The 21,101-nt window shown below is 40.7% G+C and overlaps 1 protein-coding gene across 2 annotated transcripts in view; it reads left to right on the top strand.

Annotated features, from left to right (window-relative positions):
• Nucleotides 1-20,062, top strand: part of PAPSS1 (3'-phosphoadenosine 5'-phosphosulfate synthase 1) — a 60,654-nt gene extending 40,592 nt beyond the window's left edge. For both annotated transcript variants that reach the window (XM_006119302.4, XM_006119303.4), the window contains exons 10-12: nt 5,536-5,804; nt 14,770-14,999; nt 19,358-20,062. In XM_006119302.4, the coding sequence (XP_006119364.2) occupies nt 5,536-5,804; nt 14,770-14,999; nt 19,358-19,496 (638 nt within the window). In that variant the 3' untranslated portion in view covers nt 19,497-20,062. The remainder of the gene's footprint in view (nt 1-5,535; nt 5,805-14,769; nt 15,000-19,357) is intronic.
• The last annotated feature ends 1,039 nt before the right edge of the window (nt 20,063-21,101 follow it).

Here is a 21,101-nt window from a genome sequence, read left to right as displayed (position 1 = left end):
GCAATATTGAGTCAGAAAGGTAATTAGGGATGTTAGATATCACAACAAATTTTAGTGGTTACACAACTATTTGGTAGTCCTTGAGGGTGGGGCCAGCCGCCAGTGCACTCGTAGCCCCCCTCTGAGGGAGCCACCTGCCATTCTACCCTGCTGCCTCTAATAGAGAGGCAGTACTCCCACCTGATGCCTGACACTGCTGCTTCTGATACAGAGGCAGCAGCAGCATGGGGCAGCAGAAGCCCTTTTCCACAGGGCATCCAAGCTCCCACAGACAGTGCCTGCTCCGTAGCATCAGTCACTGTCTGTGGGGAGTTTGGACACCCCTGCGGACAGGGGCTGCTGCCACGGAGAGGCTGGAGACTCCCTTGCCTCCCTTATCCCCAATGCTACTGCCTCTATCCGAGGCAGCAGTGGGTTGGGGAGGGAGGCAGCTCTGTGCAGCCAGCACACGCACGTATTGGCTTCCACCTGCCCCCCTCACCCTCCATACTGCTGCTTCTCTATCGGAGGAGACAGCATGGGATTGGGAGGGTGGCAAGCAGACCCAGTGCTTGCGGGGAGGTGGCTTAAAAGCCAGCTCCCCATCCTTTGCTGCCTCTGATACATTCATATAGTCACCAAGAATAAACCAATATGCCTAGGCTTATCTGTTAATCGTTAAAAGTTGTCTACACATTTCCCATCCCAAAGATAGTCTTCAAAAACAGGAAAGTGTACTTTTATTTTCTCCTTCCTGATAAGTAGAGATAGTGTACATTTTCAAAACGCTTCTTTTGTTCAGTAGAAATACTGTGTCCACACACTCGCTTCACCCCCTCCTTAGAGCACTAGATTGGCTTGACTAAAAACTGAAATCTGAACTAGTTGGAGAGGAAAATATTTTTTGTGAGGCTTTCTATAACTGCAATGGATGTGGTTGTGTTAATGATGATGAAACAGAAGGCTGGCCTCCACTGTAGGGAGATGCATGCTACTGCAATCAGTGCAGTGGGGATTGATTTAGAGCAGTGGTCTCCAACCTTTTTACACCCAAGATAACTTTTTAAATGACAGAACAAGCCAAGATCTACCGCCCCATCCTTCCCCTAATACCCCAACCCTTCCTTGAAGCCCCGCCCTCTCTATTCTCTTCCTCTCCATCACTTGCTATCCTCAACCCTTATATTGCTGCTTTTTTTTTTCCAATTCTTCTGTAGGAAGAGGTTTTTCCAACATTTGGCCTGTTCAGACTGGACCAAATGTCAGAAAACCCCCTTCTTTTGGAAGCCCCCTTATTCCTCATGGAAAGAGGAATACAGGGGTTACTGAAAGAGCATGTTTGCTCTTCCACTAAAAAAAACGGAAGAACAAACGCATCCCTGGATGCAGAAGAGTTTTTCTGGGATATCTCTGGAATCCTGAAAAACTCTTGCAGTCTAGCTGTACCCTTGCTGGGCTGAGACAGGATGTGTAGGCTCTGGAATGGGAATGAGGGATTTGGGTGTGGGAAGGGGTGAGAGGTGCAAGCTCTGGAAGGAAATCTGGATGCAGAAAGAGGTGGAGAAGAGGACGCTGGCTCGGGGAGGGTGCTTCAGGCCAGGCACTGTTTGGGTCAGATGGAGGGTTTGGGGTACTATGCAAGCCACAGGCTTGTGGATATGAGGGTGCAGGAATTTGGGTTGGGGTTTGTGAGGGGTCAGGGCAAGGGGTTTTAGTGTATTATAGGCTCAGCTCTAGGGTCTGGAGGAAAGGGGGGTGCCAGGAGTGTTATGATCCTGTGGTCAGATGGGGGCTTGGCCCCAATTGGGGGTTTGTTAGCCAGGCTTCGTTTTTAAATAAAATACTATGTCAAACACACAAAGTTTCTGCATTGTTTTTATTTATGAGAAGGGTGGGGAACCTGTTTTCAGTCAGGGGTCACTGACCCACAGAAAAGTCAGTTGGGGCCTCACAAGTGAGATGCAAAAAAATAACTCCTCCAAACCCCCCCAGGCCTTACTAATGTGACCCCAACTGTGCTGGTGGGAGCAGGGGACATGGTACTGGGGAAGGGTGCTAGTGGGTGCTGGGGCAGGAGACAGGGTGCCAGTGGGGGGCAGGATTCTGCTGCTGTGGGAAGGGGAGAGGGAACAGAGTGCTGGGAGGGCAGGGGACAGGGTGCCAGTGGGGACAGGGTTCTGCGGCAGGGGACAGGCTTCTGCAGCAGGGGACAGTGTGCCAGTGGTGAAGGAGAAAGGGTGCCGGGGGGCGGGGGGGCGGAAGGCAGGGGACAGGGTGCCAGTGGGGACAGAGTCCCTTGCATCTGCCTCCTCCCAGGACTGCCCCCTCCCACTCACAGAGAAGGGAAGCCTTGTCACACCCCTCTCACGGGGCTGCAGTGCACCTCCCATGCAGCAGGGAAGTTCCCGTTGTGTGCCCCCTCGGGGCCCGACTCCCCCCTCCCGTGGAGCAGGGAAGTCCCAGTGCGTGCCTCTGGGGACTCCCCCAGTAAGCTTCCAGTATGCCACACACCTGGGGCAAGGAAGCAGCCAGTGCATTTCCGGAACCCCTGGAAGTGACGCGCAGCTCAGGACTTCGGTCCACCCAGCGGGAAGCCGCCACTACCTCCATTGTCACTGGAGATAGGTAGTGGGGCTTCTTGGGGGTGGGGATAAATGGGGGGCCCAGAACGCCTCGCGATCGACTGGTTGAGGTCATCGATGGTTCGGTGACCACAGATTTAGAGGGTCTAGTGAAGACCCAGTAAATTGATGGCAGAGCACTTAAGACTATACTGATACTCCAGCTCTCAAACAATAGTAAGGGAAGTTGACTGGAAAGCATCTCCCATAGACTCAGTGTAGTGAAGACATGGGAGTTAATCAATGTAAACTATGTCCACCATAGCTACTTTATTCACAAAGCTGGAGTAGCGTAACTTAGGTTGACTAAGCTTATTAGTGAAGACAAGCCCTTAGTTTTCTGACACACTCTTGGTAAGGTAGAGGGTGGGTATGTGGCTTTTTTTTTCTGTGAAAGATTCGACATCCCTGCTCCTTTAGTTGAATTCCATGAATTCAGCCTGTTCTTGGTTCCCTAGTCCTCAAAGAAGTCCTCCAGCAAAAATAGAAAAGACAATTGGTATTTCTAATTGCTTGAAGGGCCAAAAAAAAAAATTACTAGAAAATAAAATTTTTCAGACCTTCTTTGTGAATCATCAAGAAGCAAAAAACAAACAAAAAAGAGCATAAGGTTTTTTTTTTTTTTTTTTTTACTGGTCACCTTTTTTAATTACTTTAATGACTGGTTGATGTTCTGAGTGCTTAATTCTTTGGAATGCCTTTTTAGTGTTTTTCCTTACATATTATCATCATTGTCTTGTACATTTTCTTTAATTAAATCTATTCCATGCTGCTCTTTGGGGGGGAAAAAGTCCATGAGCCTTGCAAGGGAACTAGCATAACAAAAGGTACTGCAACTCTTTTTAAATGATCTGGGACGCAATTACTAGCGTCACATCAGAGAAGAGTAACCACAGTGTGTTTTATTTGTTTTCCATTTTTAGAAATTTGTTGGATAAATAAGTAACAGACCAAGTGGCAATGGCTTGGCAATATAGTTGTTTGCTCTTTGCTCTTCTAGTGGGGCAGCAGTACACAGGCTGCTAAGAAAGCACCATAAAGTGTTGGATAGGGAGGTGAAAGATAGCAGCCAAATCAGCTAAGACTTGGGTTTCTGGCTTATAATAAATTGAGTTGTCCCATATTTGGAGAGAGAATCCTTACATGAACTTAGTTATCCAGTGAGCAGACAGAGTTCTCGGATACCCAAAAAACCTAATACTATGATGTTAGTATGCAGAATCATGCGTGAGCCTTATGTCCCTCATTGATTTTCAGAAAAGACAATGAATAGTCTTTTGGCATCTTACCGACAAACAAATATTTTAGATCATGAGCTTTCAAAAGTTCATGATCTAATGTTTGTTAGTCTATAAGGTGCCAAAGGACTGCTCATTGTTTTCCGATACAGACTAACATGGCAACCCCTCTGAGATTGATGTCAGTGTAAGGAAGAACACCAGGTTTTCTTGATTTGCTGAGTATTGAATTGACTTCAAGGTAATATTAATTCTTGTCTGCCTGTGTGTGTCAGTTGCTTACACAGCATAGATTTTATAGGTCAAAGGTTTCTAGTCTGGTACCTTCAGAACCTGTCTGGTGCTGAACCAGAGAATTTTCTGGACCACAGGAAGTCAGTGTTGTCTAGCAGCATTACCAACACTTCTACTGCTTACTGGGCTCTTAGAAGACATGTAGGAGTAAATTAGAGTTAAAGGACAGCACAGAACACTGAGAGCCAGGGCTGGTGGCTGTGAACAAACTTTATGGGACTGCAGGAAACTTGGCCACACCCATTCTAAGTGGGCATTTGGCTAACTAAAATCATACTGTGTCATGGACGTTGCCAGACCATAGTGTGCTGGACTAGAGAGGTTCAACCTGTACTATGATGATGTAAGGTGGAGGATGTCTGTTGGGTTGTGTTAAATACCCTTGCATAAGGTAGGTCTCATTGTTTTAATAAATATCTTTTAATGACAGATTTACAGATTTTATTAAAGCTAATGTTTGAAATAAAAATACATGTTACACAGGTTTAAAGGAAATGTGCTATACATCTGGGGTCATACTTGGATTACTGAAAATTAGTTTTGTTAGAAAGTTGTGACACACATGGTCCATTACAAGCTTTGACCCAGAATAAGGAGTGTGAGCAGGGCAGTAGGGAATAAGTTTAGAGCTTAGTGCAGATACAAAATGTATATCACCAAATATAAAGTGGATGTCTGTGGAGTTGCAGGGCTCCCCCTGTAAACAAATGAGACCAGCAGGGTCATGGCCAGCAACTGGACAGGAACTGTAGTGGAAAAAGCAGCAGCCAGTAAGGTCTCCACTTGCAGGAGACAGTGTCCAGCCTGGACACCTCCAGCATGGCTGTACCTCCTGCAGCCTCACTTACTGGGGCAGGCACCAGGTTCACCAGCAGCTGTCCCTGGCTATGCTAGTGTGTGCAAGTAGCTGGCATACTCCCAGACAGAAGATGTAGGCCACCAGAAGGGACCATGGCCCCAGCACCATAGGACCAGCCAGTTTTCTGTGGACCATGATTTGAGAACCTCCTGGTAACCAGTGCAGATCATGGAAGCAATATGCTCTTGGGGAGATGCCCCACTTGATAAGCAGACTTTGTATTTTAGTCTGTTCTGAATATTTTTAAGGGAAAGTAGCTTTGTGTAGAGCTCAATTGTAGTATTTCAGAATGATTAACGCAACTATATAGGCACGCCATTATTGACACAACTTGATAACCAAAACCTGTAATTATCTAGAGGATTTAGCTTCTGCACTGTGAGCAAGGTTTGAATCCATATTGTTTAGCTACTTCCAAAAGGCTGATCAAATACCTAGAGCAGTGATTACAGTTCAGCGTTGTTAAATCATGCAATCTGCTGTCCGGGATCTAGACTTTGTGAATAGTAACTCTGAACGTTTTGGCCTATTTTTCTTCCCATAGATGCTGTCTTTGCATTCCAGTTGCGCAATCCAGTACACAATGGTCATGCTCTGTTAATGCAGGATACCCATAAGCAGCTCCTAGAACGGGGCTACCGGCGTCCTGTTCTGCTGTTGCATCCACTTGGTGGCTGGACAAAAGATGATGATGTTCCTCTGATGTGGCGTATGAAGCAACATGCGGCAGTACTGGAGGAAGGAATATTGAATCCAGAAACAACAGTGGTGGCCATATTTCCATCACCCATGATGTATGCTGGGCCAACTGAGGTAGATGAATGATGAGAGTTTAAAAGCAATTAGTGTCTATGTAATGTTTTCTGTTGTGCTGGTTTTTTATCGTCAAGTGAGTCTTTAATAATAATCTCTTCCTTAACCAACACCACCACAGAAATCCTTTTGCTATCCTGACAAAAATCTGTTTTTCTATGCAGTAATTCCTATTTGTATTAAAGGGTTTGAACTGGGAGATGGGAGACAGAGCAGTGTCAAATTTTTAGCTGCTGTTTCCTTTCCTGCTGTTAAAAAAGGACAAGATATAATATTACCTCTTAACTTCATCTAAAAAAGAAAAAAGACTATCAGGTCTGTTACCATACTGAATAATTGTCAATAAATTTGTTTTCTAGAGATTCTAGTTTTATGTCCCAATTAAAAATGGGACAGTGGGTGCGAGGATAGGGAGAGTGTATCTTTGACAAACTTAATCTAGGGAGAGTTGTTTTATGGTGTTACATAAATAAGACTATGAAATAACTTTTGGCAAGATTTTATTTAGAGGTTTGCATTCAAATTAAATTCTCTAGAGGTTGTGAGATACAGTGAAGAGAATTAAACATTCACATTTGAGAGAGATTGTCTCAAGGGACATTAGTTCTGTATCTCATTACCATTTTTTTTCTTCAGGCCATGGGAAGTTCATATCCTGACCAGCTTCACAATGACTGAAAATTAACCACCTAAAGATGTTTTAGAGAACTTAATATAGTTATCATAGACAGGGAACACACCTAGCAAAAACCAGGAATCACATTTAATGTTCTCTCTCATTGTTGGTAGACAAGTTATGAAGTCTGAACCGCCTTTTTGCCCATAGTCAAGGAATGTTAGCTAGGTACCAGGGAAACCTTGTGCTGTTGATTGCGGTGGATGTGTTTTGAGAATAAACAGCAGTCTTCTACTTCCAGATCTACTTGCCACACCTCAATAAAACTAGATTCCTACAGATTTTTAAAAAATGCTCTTTTTTGGACTTAACAATGCTCTTGACTTAAGATTTTTGAAAGGGCATTAATGTTTGGCTACTTGTACTCTGTTGTGGTTTAAGAAAATGAAACACTTGTATATTATGTCGCTTATGAATACAGTGTCCTTGTGTCCATGTTTTTCCAAGTGCAAATCTTGAGTGTGTAAGAGGGATTTGAATGCCTTCCCCACAACCCTTCAGTCATTATATTGAATAAAATAAGAAACATCCCCTAATTTGTGCAGCATTTCCAGTGACATCAGAAAGCAGCCTACCATAATGTGTTGTAGCCAGCTAAGGGGGAGAAAAAAAAAAAAGATCCTCTTCCTTTAATTATTTTCTGTAGGTCATTTAGAAGACATTGGTACCAGATTTGTTTCGTTAGAGCAAATGATTTACAGAACAACAGGCAGCTGTTAAGCCAGTATGGTTATCAACAGGATGTACATGGTTTTCCAGTCTGTAAAGATTTAATGGGCATGTTTTGTAGGCCTCAATTTAGCATTTTTGTAAGTTTTAAAAACCTCTTTTTATGGTGTGTTGAATAACCAGCTAGGAAACGACATTTGCGGTTGTGACAGTTATCTATGAAGGAAAAGGATCAACTTCAAAAAGAGCAGATTCCATATAAAAATCTTAACTGGTTCACCCACTGGGGAAGATGAGCACATTTCTAAGAAATACGAATGTATCAAACTTGGACAATAGCTGCTGATTGTGTTCTTGCCTCTCACCTATGTGTTTTATGATTCTAAAACTTTCAGAAATTATTCTGATGAAACACCAGTTGTATCCTCTACCATGTCTCATTGTGTCTGGGATTTTTTGGTTGTTCTTAGCCAGTATGTTACTGTCAGGTGGGGGATTTGAACTTTGGACCTCAGTGAAGGAGCCTTTACTGCTTGAGCTAAAAGCCAGCTGCTCTCAGCTTAGGTTGTAGAGCTCATTTGTCCTTATCAGTTGCTGTAAGTGGTCTAAGTGCCACTACGTTGGACAGTGACCCACACTAGATGTGTGGGTTACAAGTATAACAAATAAAATTTTCCTTTAAAGATCAGGAAAATCCCATCAGCTGTACTAGCTTATCTGTATGTTACTTGTGTAAGTGATGGTGTGTTCATGGTGCAAAGATTTAAAATCTTGCCTAACAGACTTCAGAATCTTTCTTTGCAACCATAGCCCTCATTGGCAATGGAATCCAGTACATGTGCTATCTAACTGTGGTCAAGGTGAAAATTCATACCATTTGTACAGTGGTAAATCTGTAATTTGTTCCTGGTTCCAGTATTTGCACAGTACTTAGATATTTTATGAGCTCCCCTCTTAAATGTTCAATTCCGTGTTTCATGCCCTGATAGCACTATGAAGACTTACAGTATACTTTAATGCAGACTAGACTGTTATGCACGTTAATCTTTCAGTAGAGATCTGTGTGTGAAGCATCTGCAGAACAAGTCCCTTGACTCTTAATACTGTAAAAATGCAAATTTTCTCAGTTCTGGGAGAACTCAGTTATAGGACTTAACAGCATCCAGAAGCACAGCCCTCAAAAGAGACCACACCCAAAGAAATCCATCTTACTCTATAAAAGTTTTATACAAAGCTCATAAGGTTCATTCTCTTTATCAATGAAAGAGAGAAATGCACTGTTATTGTTCCCTCCTCTCCCTGCCCCAGGCAGCTCCGTCCGGGTCAGGATTCCATCAGTGAGGTCCAAACCGGGGTCCTGACGGATTGAGCCAACATGACCAGGGTCCCGCCTGGCCACTCAGGCCACTCTGTCGGGGCCAGAGTTCTGCCATCGACTCCAGGGCTGGGGTTCTGCTGGTGCAGCCAGAGTTCCGTCGTCTTCCCAATCAGGCGGGGGCCCTGCATGGTTGCCCAGGCCATTCTGGCATAGTCAGGACCAGGGTCACGCCAGCCCACACCAGTGAAGCCGCGATCCTGCATGGCCACCCACGCTGCTCCATCATGATTGGGGCAGGGGAGCCAAGGCAAGCGTGGCCCTGATTGCTGCCCCCGTGCAGCCAGCCTGTAACAAAAAATCAGGAAATGCAAAGTAAATTTCTAATAAGTGTTGTTTCCTCTATTCAGGATATATTTTAGTCTAACAAGTAATCAGAAATACAACACAGATGCAGTATGGCTGTATTTAAAATTGCTGTGGGAACGGTATAGTTCACATTTCACATTTTCTGACTGTTGCGATGATGTTGGGGAAGTGATTATACTTGTAACGTTCTATTCTTTTAAGTTACAGAATCGTTTTCTTGAAAGATTAGTCTGAATATATTGCTAACAGAAATATTAGTATTTCGGAATTAGACAGAGGTACAGTAGATCTAATATACATGACATGGGGAATACCCATCTTCTAAGATTCTAAGGGACAGATTTTCAAAAGAGCTCCTGTTTAAACATCTAAACAAAGTGGCCAGATTTTTCATTTGTGCTCAGCATCTGCTGAGACTACTGGGAGCTGCTGCTGGCTTCAGAATACTCTTGAAAATCTTTCCACTTTAAGTATCTAAATAGGTGCTGAGCTCATAGAAAAAAGGCTCCCAGTCCTGGATCTTCAGAATGCCACCGGTTCATCCCATAGTCTGTATTTGTTAGTTTGGGCCTCTTGTGTACAGCTTGAAGCAGTTGTTGGTGACACTGCTCTTTTACACAGGAATAGCTGTACGGAATCAGACCCAAGGTCTGTCTATTTCAGGATCATATTTCCATCAATTTTTTTTATCCACCCTGCCAGGAGTTCTTAGCGCCAAAATAATCCCTCTTTCTCAGGTTAGTGGGAAATAATTCTGGCATCATTTTGTTTCAGTCTTTTTAGCATCTTTTTGATCATGTGTAGAGCTGTAAAAATACATCTCAAATATGAAGACACATGCTAGTTGGACCTCTTTAATCTCATTCTATCCAAAATGGCACAGCCTAGGTCTTCAAAGTTTGCTGCAGTCAAGATGTTAATATCCTGCACCAATTGGAATGCTCAGAATCCGAAAAAATAACTTGCGAAGAAAGATTCACATCTCTTAGTGGTCTTACAGAAAGTCTTGTTGGAGGAAGATTGCAGAGTAGATTTCCATTGCTTGCAGAGGCATCCAGTGGTAGTGTAATTCTTTTAAATTACAAATCTCTTGCTGTAGTTCTGTTACAGTAATTAAAACTCTGCTTGTCTCCTCCCCCCCTCCCCCCCGGTTATGTGGTTCACTACTTCTCATTAGTGATGAAAGAGGAGAAAAGCTGTGAAACAGAATAAGAAATTTGTGGCCTGGAAATACTCTGTTAGCAGATTCTCTCCTTATTCAGCCTACCCTGGTGGTCTGATAAATGACTAGGATGCAATTTGTAACTGAATTAATTGCTTAAGGTTATTCTATATAAATCAAGTTGTTATTTTAATGCTAATCCATTACTGCTGGAGGGTTTTTACAGTTTTGGAAGAGCTCTTCTGGTGGGCTGAGCTGCAGCTTCCAGCAAAATTGGATTACCTCCAAATTTCTTAGGTAAATGGTATTAACCCATTATTCGTGGGAGAGAAGCTGTTAACAGCAGAGAAGCTGTTAACAGAAAATTATCAGGTAAGAAGTTGCTCATTCATATATAATTTTTTATTATGACCTGACAGTAATTCATCAGAAGCTGCCATTTTTCTCTAATTGCTCAGTTCTTGTCATTTGCTGACTTGTTCTACTATGAAAACTCTTTGTGATAAAAGAAAAGGACAGTGGGGAATATGCAGTCCTTTGGCATTCTGCCTCCTAGCAGTCTCTTTAGTCTCTTGCCATCTTGCAGAACTTGCTAACTGATCAAACTGTCTTCAAGATGCCAGATGCCTCCTGATCTACTATGGCCACCCAGTGCAGTTTGGAAGGCCAGGGAAACACAGATGGAGAGTTGTTTCTAGTTTGACTTTTGTTTGGCAGAAGTAAAACCGCTGAAAGTGCGTAAATGTTTATTTCATAGTTCTGATTAACCTATAGTAATGTTTGTAATTAAAATGTTTATATATGTTTTTTTAATGCTCTGATGGGATTTTTGGCAGAAAATCACTGGGCTGTGCATCTTTTAGAGGAGGAATGTATTTCATTTACAAATGGAAACGTGGAGCTTAGATCATATTTCATTGATGGAAAGACTTTGCATTAATCTGTCATTATGCTGGAAACCAATAAATTACCCCGGGGGGGGGGGGGGGAAGGAAAAAAACAAAACTTTTTCGGAGAAATTACTGAGTGTTCCCAAAAAGGATAGCAAAAAAATTCAAGGTTGCTTAATTTTCTTCCCAACTGTATTCTTGGTGATACGCAGATAGTTTGTGAGGCGGGAGCCCAGAATCTCATCCGAGGTATTTGTTGCCGTCTCCGTTCCTGCTTTTTATCTCCCTGTGAACCAAGCAAAAGTACTGGGACACAGAGTGCTCGAGCCATCTGTGTGCTCAGAGTTCCCGACTTGCATGCAGAACAGTGCAATGTTTGACCAACTGTGTGGCTAGAAATACTCTTCTTACTGGTCCGACTGTTGAATTGGTGTATAGAAATAGATGGCTAACATGTAGATTTTAATTAGTGGTTTATGTTCCAGTGTGGTGTTAATAAAGGGAGCTTTCTAAGTTGCAGAAGGTTATAGTGCGTCTTTATGGAGAGGGCTCTGCCACGTTGAAAGTCTTAGAAAACCCATCAAATCTGGTGTCCTGTGAAATCTGCTCTTTGTGTGCTTTTAGAATAATAGAATATTAGAACTGTAAGGGACTTTGAAATCCTTACAACAGGACCAAGTTCTGTCTAGAGCATCCCTGATAGATGTTTATCTAACCTACTCTTATATATCTCCAATGATGCAGATTCCACAACCTCCCTAGGTAATTTATTCCAGGGCTTAACCACCCTGACAGGAAGTTTTTCCTAAAGTCCAACCTAAACTCTCGCTTGCTGCAATTTAAGCCTGTGCTTCTTGTCCTATCATCAGAGGACGAGAAGAAGAATTTTTCTCCCTCCTCCTTGTGGAACACCTTTTTAGGTACTTGAAAACTGCTACCATGTCTCCTCTGAGACTTCTCTTTTCCAAACTAAACAAACCCAGTTCTTCTGGTCTTCCCTCACAGATCATGTTTTCTAGACCTTTAATCGTTTTTGTTTCTCTTTTCTGGACCCTCTCCAATTTTCTTCTTTTTTGAATGTGGTGCCCAGAACTGGACACACTACTCAGTTAAGGCCTAATTAGCACAGTACCTTATGCCAGTGGTCCGAGTACGTTTAGGGGTACTCAAGAGAAGTCGGGGGGGGGGTACGTTAACACAACTGAAATTTGGAGAAAACTGAATTTTTGTGTGAAGTTTTACAGTGCTTTATTATTTTTGTACTTTTTACACCCAAAAATTTAATCGCCCGCCCAGCTACAATTAAGGGTTTTAAACAAATGTGTTGTAATGCTAGGAAAAAAATTGTCTGAAAATTGTAGGTACTGGGGGTACTTAAATTTTTTTTTTAAAAGGGGTACTTTATAAAAAATGATTGAGAAACACTACCCTAGACTAATATAGATATTACTGGGGAGACAATCCTTTCTAAATTTGGGAGGGTCCTGAAACAAAAGGTGCTTGCAGGGGGACTCACAAGGTTATTTTAGGGGGGGCCAGCAGCTGCAACTGTCCAGCTGCTCATCTTTGAATGCAACACCACCAGCAGTGCAGAATTAAGAGTGGCAGTAAAATCCTCTCTACAATAACCTTGCAAAACCCCCTCAAAACTCCTTTTTTAAAATTTACACCACCATAAAATTTCAGATTTAAATAGCTAAAATCATGACATTTGCAATATTAAAAATCCCATGACCATGAAATTGGTCACAATAGACTATAAATTTGGTAGAATTGTAGAATACTAGAATTTAAAGGGACCTCAAGAGATCATTAAGTCCAGTCCCCTGCCCTTGTGGCAGGACCAGCCACGGTCTATATAATCCCTGATAGATGTCTGTCTAACCTGCTCTTGAATATCTCCAACGATGGAGATTCCACAAGGCAACTGTGGCAATTTATTCCAGTGTTTAACCACCCTCACAGGTAGGAAGTTTTTCCTAATGTCCAACCTAAACCTCCTTTGCTACAGTTTAAGCCCATTGCTTCTTGTCCTATCATCAGAGGAGAATAAGGAGAACAATTTCCCCCCCCCCCCCGTGACACCCATTTAGATACCTGAAAACCGCTATCATGTCTCCTCTTAGTCTTCTCCTTTCCAAACTAAACAAGCCCAATTCCTTCAGCCTTACCTCATAGCTCATGTTTTGTAGACCTTTAATCATTTTTGTTGCTCTTCTCTGGATAGTCACCAATTTCTCCACATCTTTCCTGAAGTGTGGTGCCCAGAACTGGACACAATACTTCAATTGAGGCCTAATCAGTGCACAGTAGAGTGGAAGAATGACGACTTGTGTTTTATTCACAACACTCCTGTTAGTACATTTGGGGAATAAATATAAAAATTATATAGATAACTGATTCAATTTTAGACTAAGGGTATATCTAGACTACAGAGCTTTTCTGGGATACTTCCGGTATCCTGGAAAAGCACTGCTGCATCCAAGGTATGCGCCTGCTTCTCCGAAAAATAAAATGTCGGAAAAGTGGACGTGTTTTGTCGTCATCCCTGTATACCTCGTTTTATGAGGAAGAAGGATGTTCCAAAAGAGGGGTTTTTCCCCAACATTTGGCCCTGTGTAGATGGGCCAACTGTCAGAAAAGCCTCTTTTGGAAGAAAAGTGGAAAAAGATATGTAAATTGCGTCTCTTTTTCTGACTTTTCTTTGTAGTGTAGACATAGCCTCAGTCTAGATGAAGGATTATATTTACAAATTGGAGAGTTTTGAAAGTCATTTCAGTAGTATCATTTATAGGCTAAAGGCTATTTGCCTATACTTGTCCACCGTTTGAACATGTGACAGACTCTCCTGTCCCAGCATATTAGGTTCAAGTACATTTTTTTTGTAGAATTATCAGAATAGCACTTCTGCATTGTTTTCTACACACAGGTTAATTTTGACATTACCGTGAAACATTTTTTTTAAAAGTAGTGATTTACGCATTAGTTCTCTCTGTTGTAGTCTCTTGTCTTTTATAGTGGGCAAGTTTCAGAGAAAGTTGTGTTTAAAAAAGAAAAAAAAATTCTCCTAATAATATCTACATTAACACTGCAATATTTTACCTCAAGGGGAGATGTTCTTCCCTAGTCCTCTTTTTTAGAAGATTGAAACATGACAATTTTTACCTCATTGTTAGTACAACTAAAGATGCTCTCATGCATGCAAATGGCTAATCTATTTTGAATCCTACTCATTATCCCACACAAGGGTGTTGTGTAGCCTAATAAATTACTTAGCATTTGCCCTCATAGATTTTTTTTTTTAAATTTAGTTCTTTTAAATTTAGAAGTCCCTGCTGACCATTCAGTTCATTATTCATTCCATACCTCTGTCATGTCAACATATTCTTTCCAACCTGTGTAGTCATATCAATCTCCTGCTGAAGTTTCTCCCTGCATCTTAACATGACATCCCTAGAGCAACTACAGCAATTGCTTACATGTAGAAGTAGGAAGGAAATATTCATTGTAGTCTGACTACCTTTTAATAAAACTTACCAGCTGAAATTAGAAAATCTGCACTGAGACCAGTCAGGTCTTTCTGAACCTAATAGCAAGTGCTCTGTTGAACCCTCACTGATTTATGGCTTGAGAATTGTGGACCTGACTGATGTTTAATATGGCTTACATCCAAACTCTTGTTTTATATTTTTTACTATAGAACAAGAACAAAACTAGATACACTGATGCACATTTTATTTATTTTCTTGAGACCCATGAGTCACCAGAGCATAGTCCTAAATTATAAGCAATTGTACTAGTTTAGCAGGAACAATAGCATTATCCTAGCCTCCCAACAACTTCTTTATCTCCTGTTCATATATTTTTCCCAAATTGCATTCTAGGTTCAGTGGCATTGCAGGTCACGGATGGTAGCAGGCGCTAACTTCTACATTGTGGGACGAGACCCAGCAGGCATGCCACATCCTGAGACTGGAAAAGATCTCTATGAACCAACCCATGGTGCAAAAGTGCTGACTATGGCTCCAGGTCTTAAAACATTGGAAATTGTACCCTTCAGAGTTGCAGCTTATAATAAGAAAAAGAAGTGCATGGATTATTATGATTTTGAGCAGTAAGTTGTTTTAACTTTAAATCTTATTAATGTTCTGAGTAACATGTGAGATTTTGGTTGTACTTTTTTTCCAAGTCTTTCAGCTTTTATATCCTAGTTTTTGATGCACCCCTGCTTTGAAGCATCCCCTCCTGTTCCCCCCCCCCCCTTGCTGCCTTTTTCTGATAGAGGCAGCAAGGGGGGAGTGATTAGTCGACTAATGTCGACTATCCGATAAGCATTTGCTTATCAGATAGCCAACTAGTTGTTCACGTTCCCAAACACAACTGCTTTCAATAGGTACTTTGAGTCTATAGCATACATCTTCCGTATACTACATCTGTGCACTATATGGTGTATATCAGGCCTCAATTATGAAGGCAGCTTGTTTGCCCTGATCACTCAGCCTGCTCAGGGGTGATGTGTGGCATTACTACTCCCTCCCCCCTTCTCCTCCCTGCATTGGCTGGCCTTTGTAGGAGCTTCCTGGCCCTTCTGGATACTGACCTGGTCTGTCAGTGATTCTAACTTTTTCCTGTGTATGCACACACACACACACACACACACACATTTTTGTTGTCTTCTAGCTCAGGAAGTAGAAAAAATGTGTCTGGGCTTCAGGGCCTGTACATGTGAAAACATGCATATATTTCTGAAGTTCCAGGATCCTTCCCTCAAGGTCTCTCTCTAGTGTAGGAAAGGTAGTCTAGCAATTAGGGCACTGGACTGGGATTCAAGAACCTGAGTTCATTTACCAGCTCAGCCATCAATTTCTTCTGTGACTTTGGGCAAGTCACTTAGTCTATCAGCCCTTAGCTCCTCTTGTGTAAAATGGAAATCCTCAGCTGGGGACTTCCCTGCCTACCAGCGGTCTATTGTGAAGATAAAAACAATTGGTGATTTAAGAGAGCCAGTGCTTTTTTTTTTTTCTCCTTTCGTCAGCTTAAAAGCCAGCTCACTGTAGGGACCGGCTCCCAATCTCGCCCCACTCCCGCCTTGCTGCCTCTTATACAGAGGCAGCAAGGCTAGGGGAGCAAGGCTAGGGGAGCAAGGGTTATTTATTGACTAATTGAATAGTTGATGCATTTTGCATCAACTGTTTGATTAGTTGATAGGTCCCCCTTTGCCTTTGAAGTGTAGCAACAGCACTTCAAAGGTGAAAGCGCCGCGTGGAGCCCAGGATCAGCTGGGGACTCCCTCCCTGATCCTGGGCTCCACGCAGTGCTGCCGCTTTGAAATGCGGTTTGCAGCCTGGGGACACCATATGCTTAGTTGACTAATTGCTTACGTCCCTAGTGCCCACTTACAAACATATTTCATGGAGTGATTTTACAGTTTCAGTATACTAGTGCTCCAATACAGTAAAACTTTGGTAAAACTTCCATCTCATTGGTGCATATTTTGAAGATCAAGCTTTCTGTTTCCCACACAATGTTGACAGTTTCCATAGCTGGTTTATTCTTGTCTGTTTGGAATGAGTGTTTAATTGCTGTTGCTCCTCAAATTGTATAATTTAAATGGAGTTGTTAATCCTTGTGTAGATTCTTCATGACATTTTCTGCTATACCAACAAATCTGTATAGCTGCTCCCTAACACAAAAATAGTTTCTGAGGCTAAGGGGGAAATAAACCAAGGACATGCTCTTTTTTGTTATTGGGGACTTCGAAAACCTTTATCCTTTTAAAAGGTACTACATCACACCAGTGCTGCAGACTGAAATACAACTGGTAGGAAACTAATTTAAAATAAATTTTGTAAACATATGCTGTAAAATACCAAAGCTAATTCCATCCCATAGATATAATTTTCTCTAAGTCTTATTTTCAAAAGTGATTTAAGCACTTAGCAGCCTCAGTGAAATGAAATTTAAGTTTCTAAGTGGATAAGTCTCTCTTTCTTGAAGGTCAGAAATGAGACTTAGGTGCCCATGAAACATGCACCCAGCATCAACATTATTCTTATAGTAAAGGTGTCTTTCCTTTCCTCACCCCATTTTATTCCTGCCTAATTTCACATTCTACAGAGTAATGACCCCAATAATTCCTAACTTGTCCAGCAGTACTTGTAGCAGTCTATCTTGAGCTGCATTATTTCAGATACTTTCTCATAAAACACCTTTCCATGTGGAAGCAAATTATATTTACCACTAAGTGTTGTTTCAAGAATGTTGGGTCCTATTGAATCATAGTTACAGTAATGGTGTTGTACAAAGCTGCCATTTCTTGCTAGTTACATCCTCAATTGCTAATGCTCCGTGAAGAGCTGATCTTTATCATTAGTAAATATGTCAAATTTGTGGAACAATTAAGGTACTTGTATAGTATTTTCAGTTTTAAAATGAAAAACTTTCTTACAACAAATACAACTTTAAACCAAAGTCTATGCAAAGCTTACGCAAACATGATTGGACCAGCTATACATTATTGTAATACCTAATGTAAGTATTAATAAGAGAATAGTTTCATTTGTCAGTTTAGCTAAATTTATTTATGCCAGGTAAGAATTGGCCTGTTGGTTTTAAGGAAAGTCATGTAGCATGAAATAAAATGTTTGCTGCAGGTAAAAAGAAGTGTGGGAGAGGAGGAATGACTTCTTGATCATATCAAAATTTTAATTTATGGAGATTTGGGTAAATCTTTTTTAGATATTGAAACTTCTTCCAGCTTCCTAAAACATTAAAAATGTAGCAATGGACCTCTATTTCTTTATACTATTTCCCAAAGTTCTATAATCAGAGGCTTTTATGTATTTTATTTAATTTAAAATATTTTTGCCCCACCTCTCTTTAAAATATTTGAGGTGGCTTGCAACATTTTTAAAACACAATATAAATATATATAAAAAATAAAATTTTATTAAATATTAAAAAAAAATTCAGAAGTCTGACATTTGCTTCACGTCTTCAGGTCTGTGCTGTTTGGCTGTTCCTTAGGGATGCTGCTGTTCAGACAAATAGTGTTAGGGAGAGGTCAAACTATGCATTTATTGAGATGCATTTGAAGGGCCTCCTAGTCTTTCAGTCCAAAAGCTGGTATACCCTCTTCTGATCCTCTCTGTTCGAACTGAGCCTCTGTTCGAATTCCTGCCCCATTGCTGCTTGTAAATAGCTAGGTGTTAACATTTAAATTAACACCCCACTGAGTAGAATGTGGAAAGTCTGTTTCCCAGAAGCTTTCTTAATCTGTAAATTCTGTATTATCTTCTTCACACTAGAAGGTTATCCTGGGAACCTCCTCCTGCAAGCCATTGTTGAAAACAGCTACATGTGTAGATAGGACAAAAATCTTTCCATCGCAGTTATTGAGAGGTTCATAGACACCAAAGTCCTACCTATGTTGGGGGGGGAAAAACTTGATGAATGTTCTCTAATTTTCATTCCAATTTGAAGAGTACAGCTTTCTCCATTCTGGTGCCCTCCCTTTTAAAAATTATTTTCTGATTTGACGTGTGTCTCATATGCTGTGTAGTTATAGTACTTTATTATATATTTTTCTCCTTTGTTGCCACAATCTGGGCACCCACCCCTGCTGAGAGCAGGAAGATCATTCTAGGCTTTACTGTTGTGCATAGGACTACAATCCAAATAAAAAATGGGACTGTGGATTGATTTCTGTACCTTGCTAACCTCCAGCTCATACTGAGCATGGTTTAGCATTTAAACTACTGCCCTCTGATGCACACACTTGGTTCTCATTTGTTTCAGTCTGAACCATGTGCATGTGAGGTCAATATTTGGCTTTTATTTCAAACAGATCAGTGAAGAATGAGTAACAAATACATGTTGCAAATTGAACAAATGAAGTAAGTAAAATTGCTGTATTTAATTTAACACTAAATCACTTTTGCTTCAGAACTTGGTTGATTTTCTGACATTGTGTTTTTGTTTTTGACATTGTGTTTAATTCCGATGAAGAGAAGATAGTTTGGTTCGAACTGCTGGGATTTTTCTTTTTTTGTTACCAACTCTGACTAGATTACTAGTGTTTTTTTGGTGTTTAAAGTGCTGTAGAATATAATCCTCATTTCCCTCAAATTTCCCTCAGTCTTGCTGAATTTTATCTTTAAGAATAACAGTTCTCAGAAAGAAGATAGGCGGTGGAGCAGAATGAAACTATCTGTCATGAGTGTGTGCAGACATACTCTTTATTTGCCTTATTATATGTATGTCTATTCTATAGGGTGTATATACTTTCAGAATTCTGTAACTCTTCATTAATAGGATGTCTGCAACCACAGTTAGGTTCTCAAATATCACATTCCAAGATGGAGTTGTATTAAAGTAATATAAAGTCACTTCGAAAGAAATGGAGGAAAGGTCAGTCTCAGATATAATGTTCATCTTTTAAATTTACATCCTCTTTTTGCTTGTTTCTTTTAGCCATGAAGACTTTGAATTTATATCAGGAACCCGCATGCGCAAGTTGGCTCGGGAAGGACAAAACCCTCCTGAAGGTTTCATGGCTCCCAAAGCCTGGACAGTGCTGACAGAGTACTACAAATCCTTGGAGAAGGCTTAGGCTTCTTATTAACTACAGATCAATCTTTGACGCTTGATTTATTACCCAGAAGGGGACCACACAGTCACCGTTCCTTCTGCTTTGTTGTGGTGTCTGTCAGGAAGTTCTTCCTGGAAAACAGACTCTTTTTCCTGAACTTAGCATCATTTGTTGTATGTCTTATGGGTTCTATTATGTATTGGCACCTAACAACTGCTGATTTTAATGTCTTCTCTTTTATTACAGTCAATACTCTTGCAGTAGAATTTTTAACTCTTGACTTTTTTATATTTTTATGCCTCTCTCCTATGAATTCTGCAGCTGTTACATCGATGCAATTTTTTTCATACACTATTTAAGCAGTCTGATTTGGTTTTGATTTCATGGCTTGCAGGATAAATGTAATAATTAAATCTTAAAACTAGGGAAGTAAATGAAATATTTTTAAACTATACTCTATACTTTTTCTGTCAACTAGTGATCACAGAAGCATTGTAACTAAGCTCTTGTTTTATGTAATCTCAGCGAAACGTCTTTATGCAGCTCAATTAAACTTTCTTGCTTTCTGTATTAAATTTTGGAATTCATTTTATTTTGTACTTCTCTTCTGTATTGGAGCAGCAAAGTGAGAGCAAATTCATAACTCAGAAATAGAGGAAAATACAGGTTTTACTATTAGGCATAATGTATATTCCAGAGTTTTAGGGTTTCTTGGATTTCTTTTATTTGCTTGTTGCCAATGGTATACTATCTCTCTATCTATCGAGTGTGTGAGTATTTTATCTAGTTTGATTTTAAATCTTCCTAGTATTTGGTGCCAATTATTGTCTCCTGATCCCCATAATTAAAAACAGTGGGAAATCCTACATCCATTTTACCTAGTTATTTATATTTCTGCATATATATATATGTTCCTTGGCTGAGAGTTCATTCTCACCAAAAAATCTTGACGTCTCGGCTACTGTTGCAGTATAAATGGATGTCTCGAGAGAATTTAGCCCAACATTTGAACTCCCTATTTCCATCTTTTCAAAAGTTCCTGATACAAAGTAAAATCTAGCCTTTTTTTCCTAGAACTACTCTGCTTGTGTAAATGATGAAGCCCACATGCACTTTAAAGATCCAGTAAAAATATTTAACTAGTTTAATTCAGCATCCAAGACCATATTTATTGCAAAAATTACAAAAATGCAAATTCTCAGTGTGAAATACAAGCATTTTCTGGCTCTCAAGCTATTTTTCAGTGTAAAATAAACTTGAGTGATTGGGATTCATTCCATGAAGTTTTTGGAAATCCCGCAGTTTTCTACATGGAAGCTCTGTCAGATGTGAACTGTTTTCCTCATTGCCCACTTCTATTTTTCGTGCAGAAATCATATTTTTATAGGGATACAGGCTAGGTTTGAGTGTGTGTTTGGAGAGTTTCCAGAGGCAGTATTTATTGTAACTAATGGACTGTTAGTCACATATTTCAGCTACTTGTCCTCAGTGGAATTTGAATAATCTGCTACCTTTATCCAGTTCTGAAACTATTTAAGGCATTTCAGTCTTGTTATGGGAATTGAAAAGTTTTGTGGTGCTGTGCTCTGAAAATGCCTGACTTTACCCTGCCTCCTAGGTTTCTTT

The sequence above is a fragment of the Pelodiscus sinensis genome, chromosome 5, assembly GCF_049634645.1.
Source record: "Pelodiscus sinensis isolate JC-2024 chromosome 5, ASM4963464v1, whole genome shotgun sequence".
Taxonomy (NCBI): Eukaryota; Metazoa; Chordata; order Testudines; family Trionychidae; genus Pelodiscus; species Pelodiscus sinensis.
This window is presented reverse-complemented; position numbering and strand designations above follow the sequence as displayed.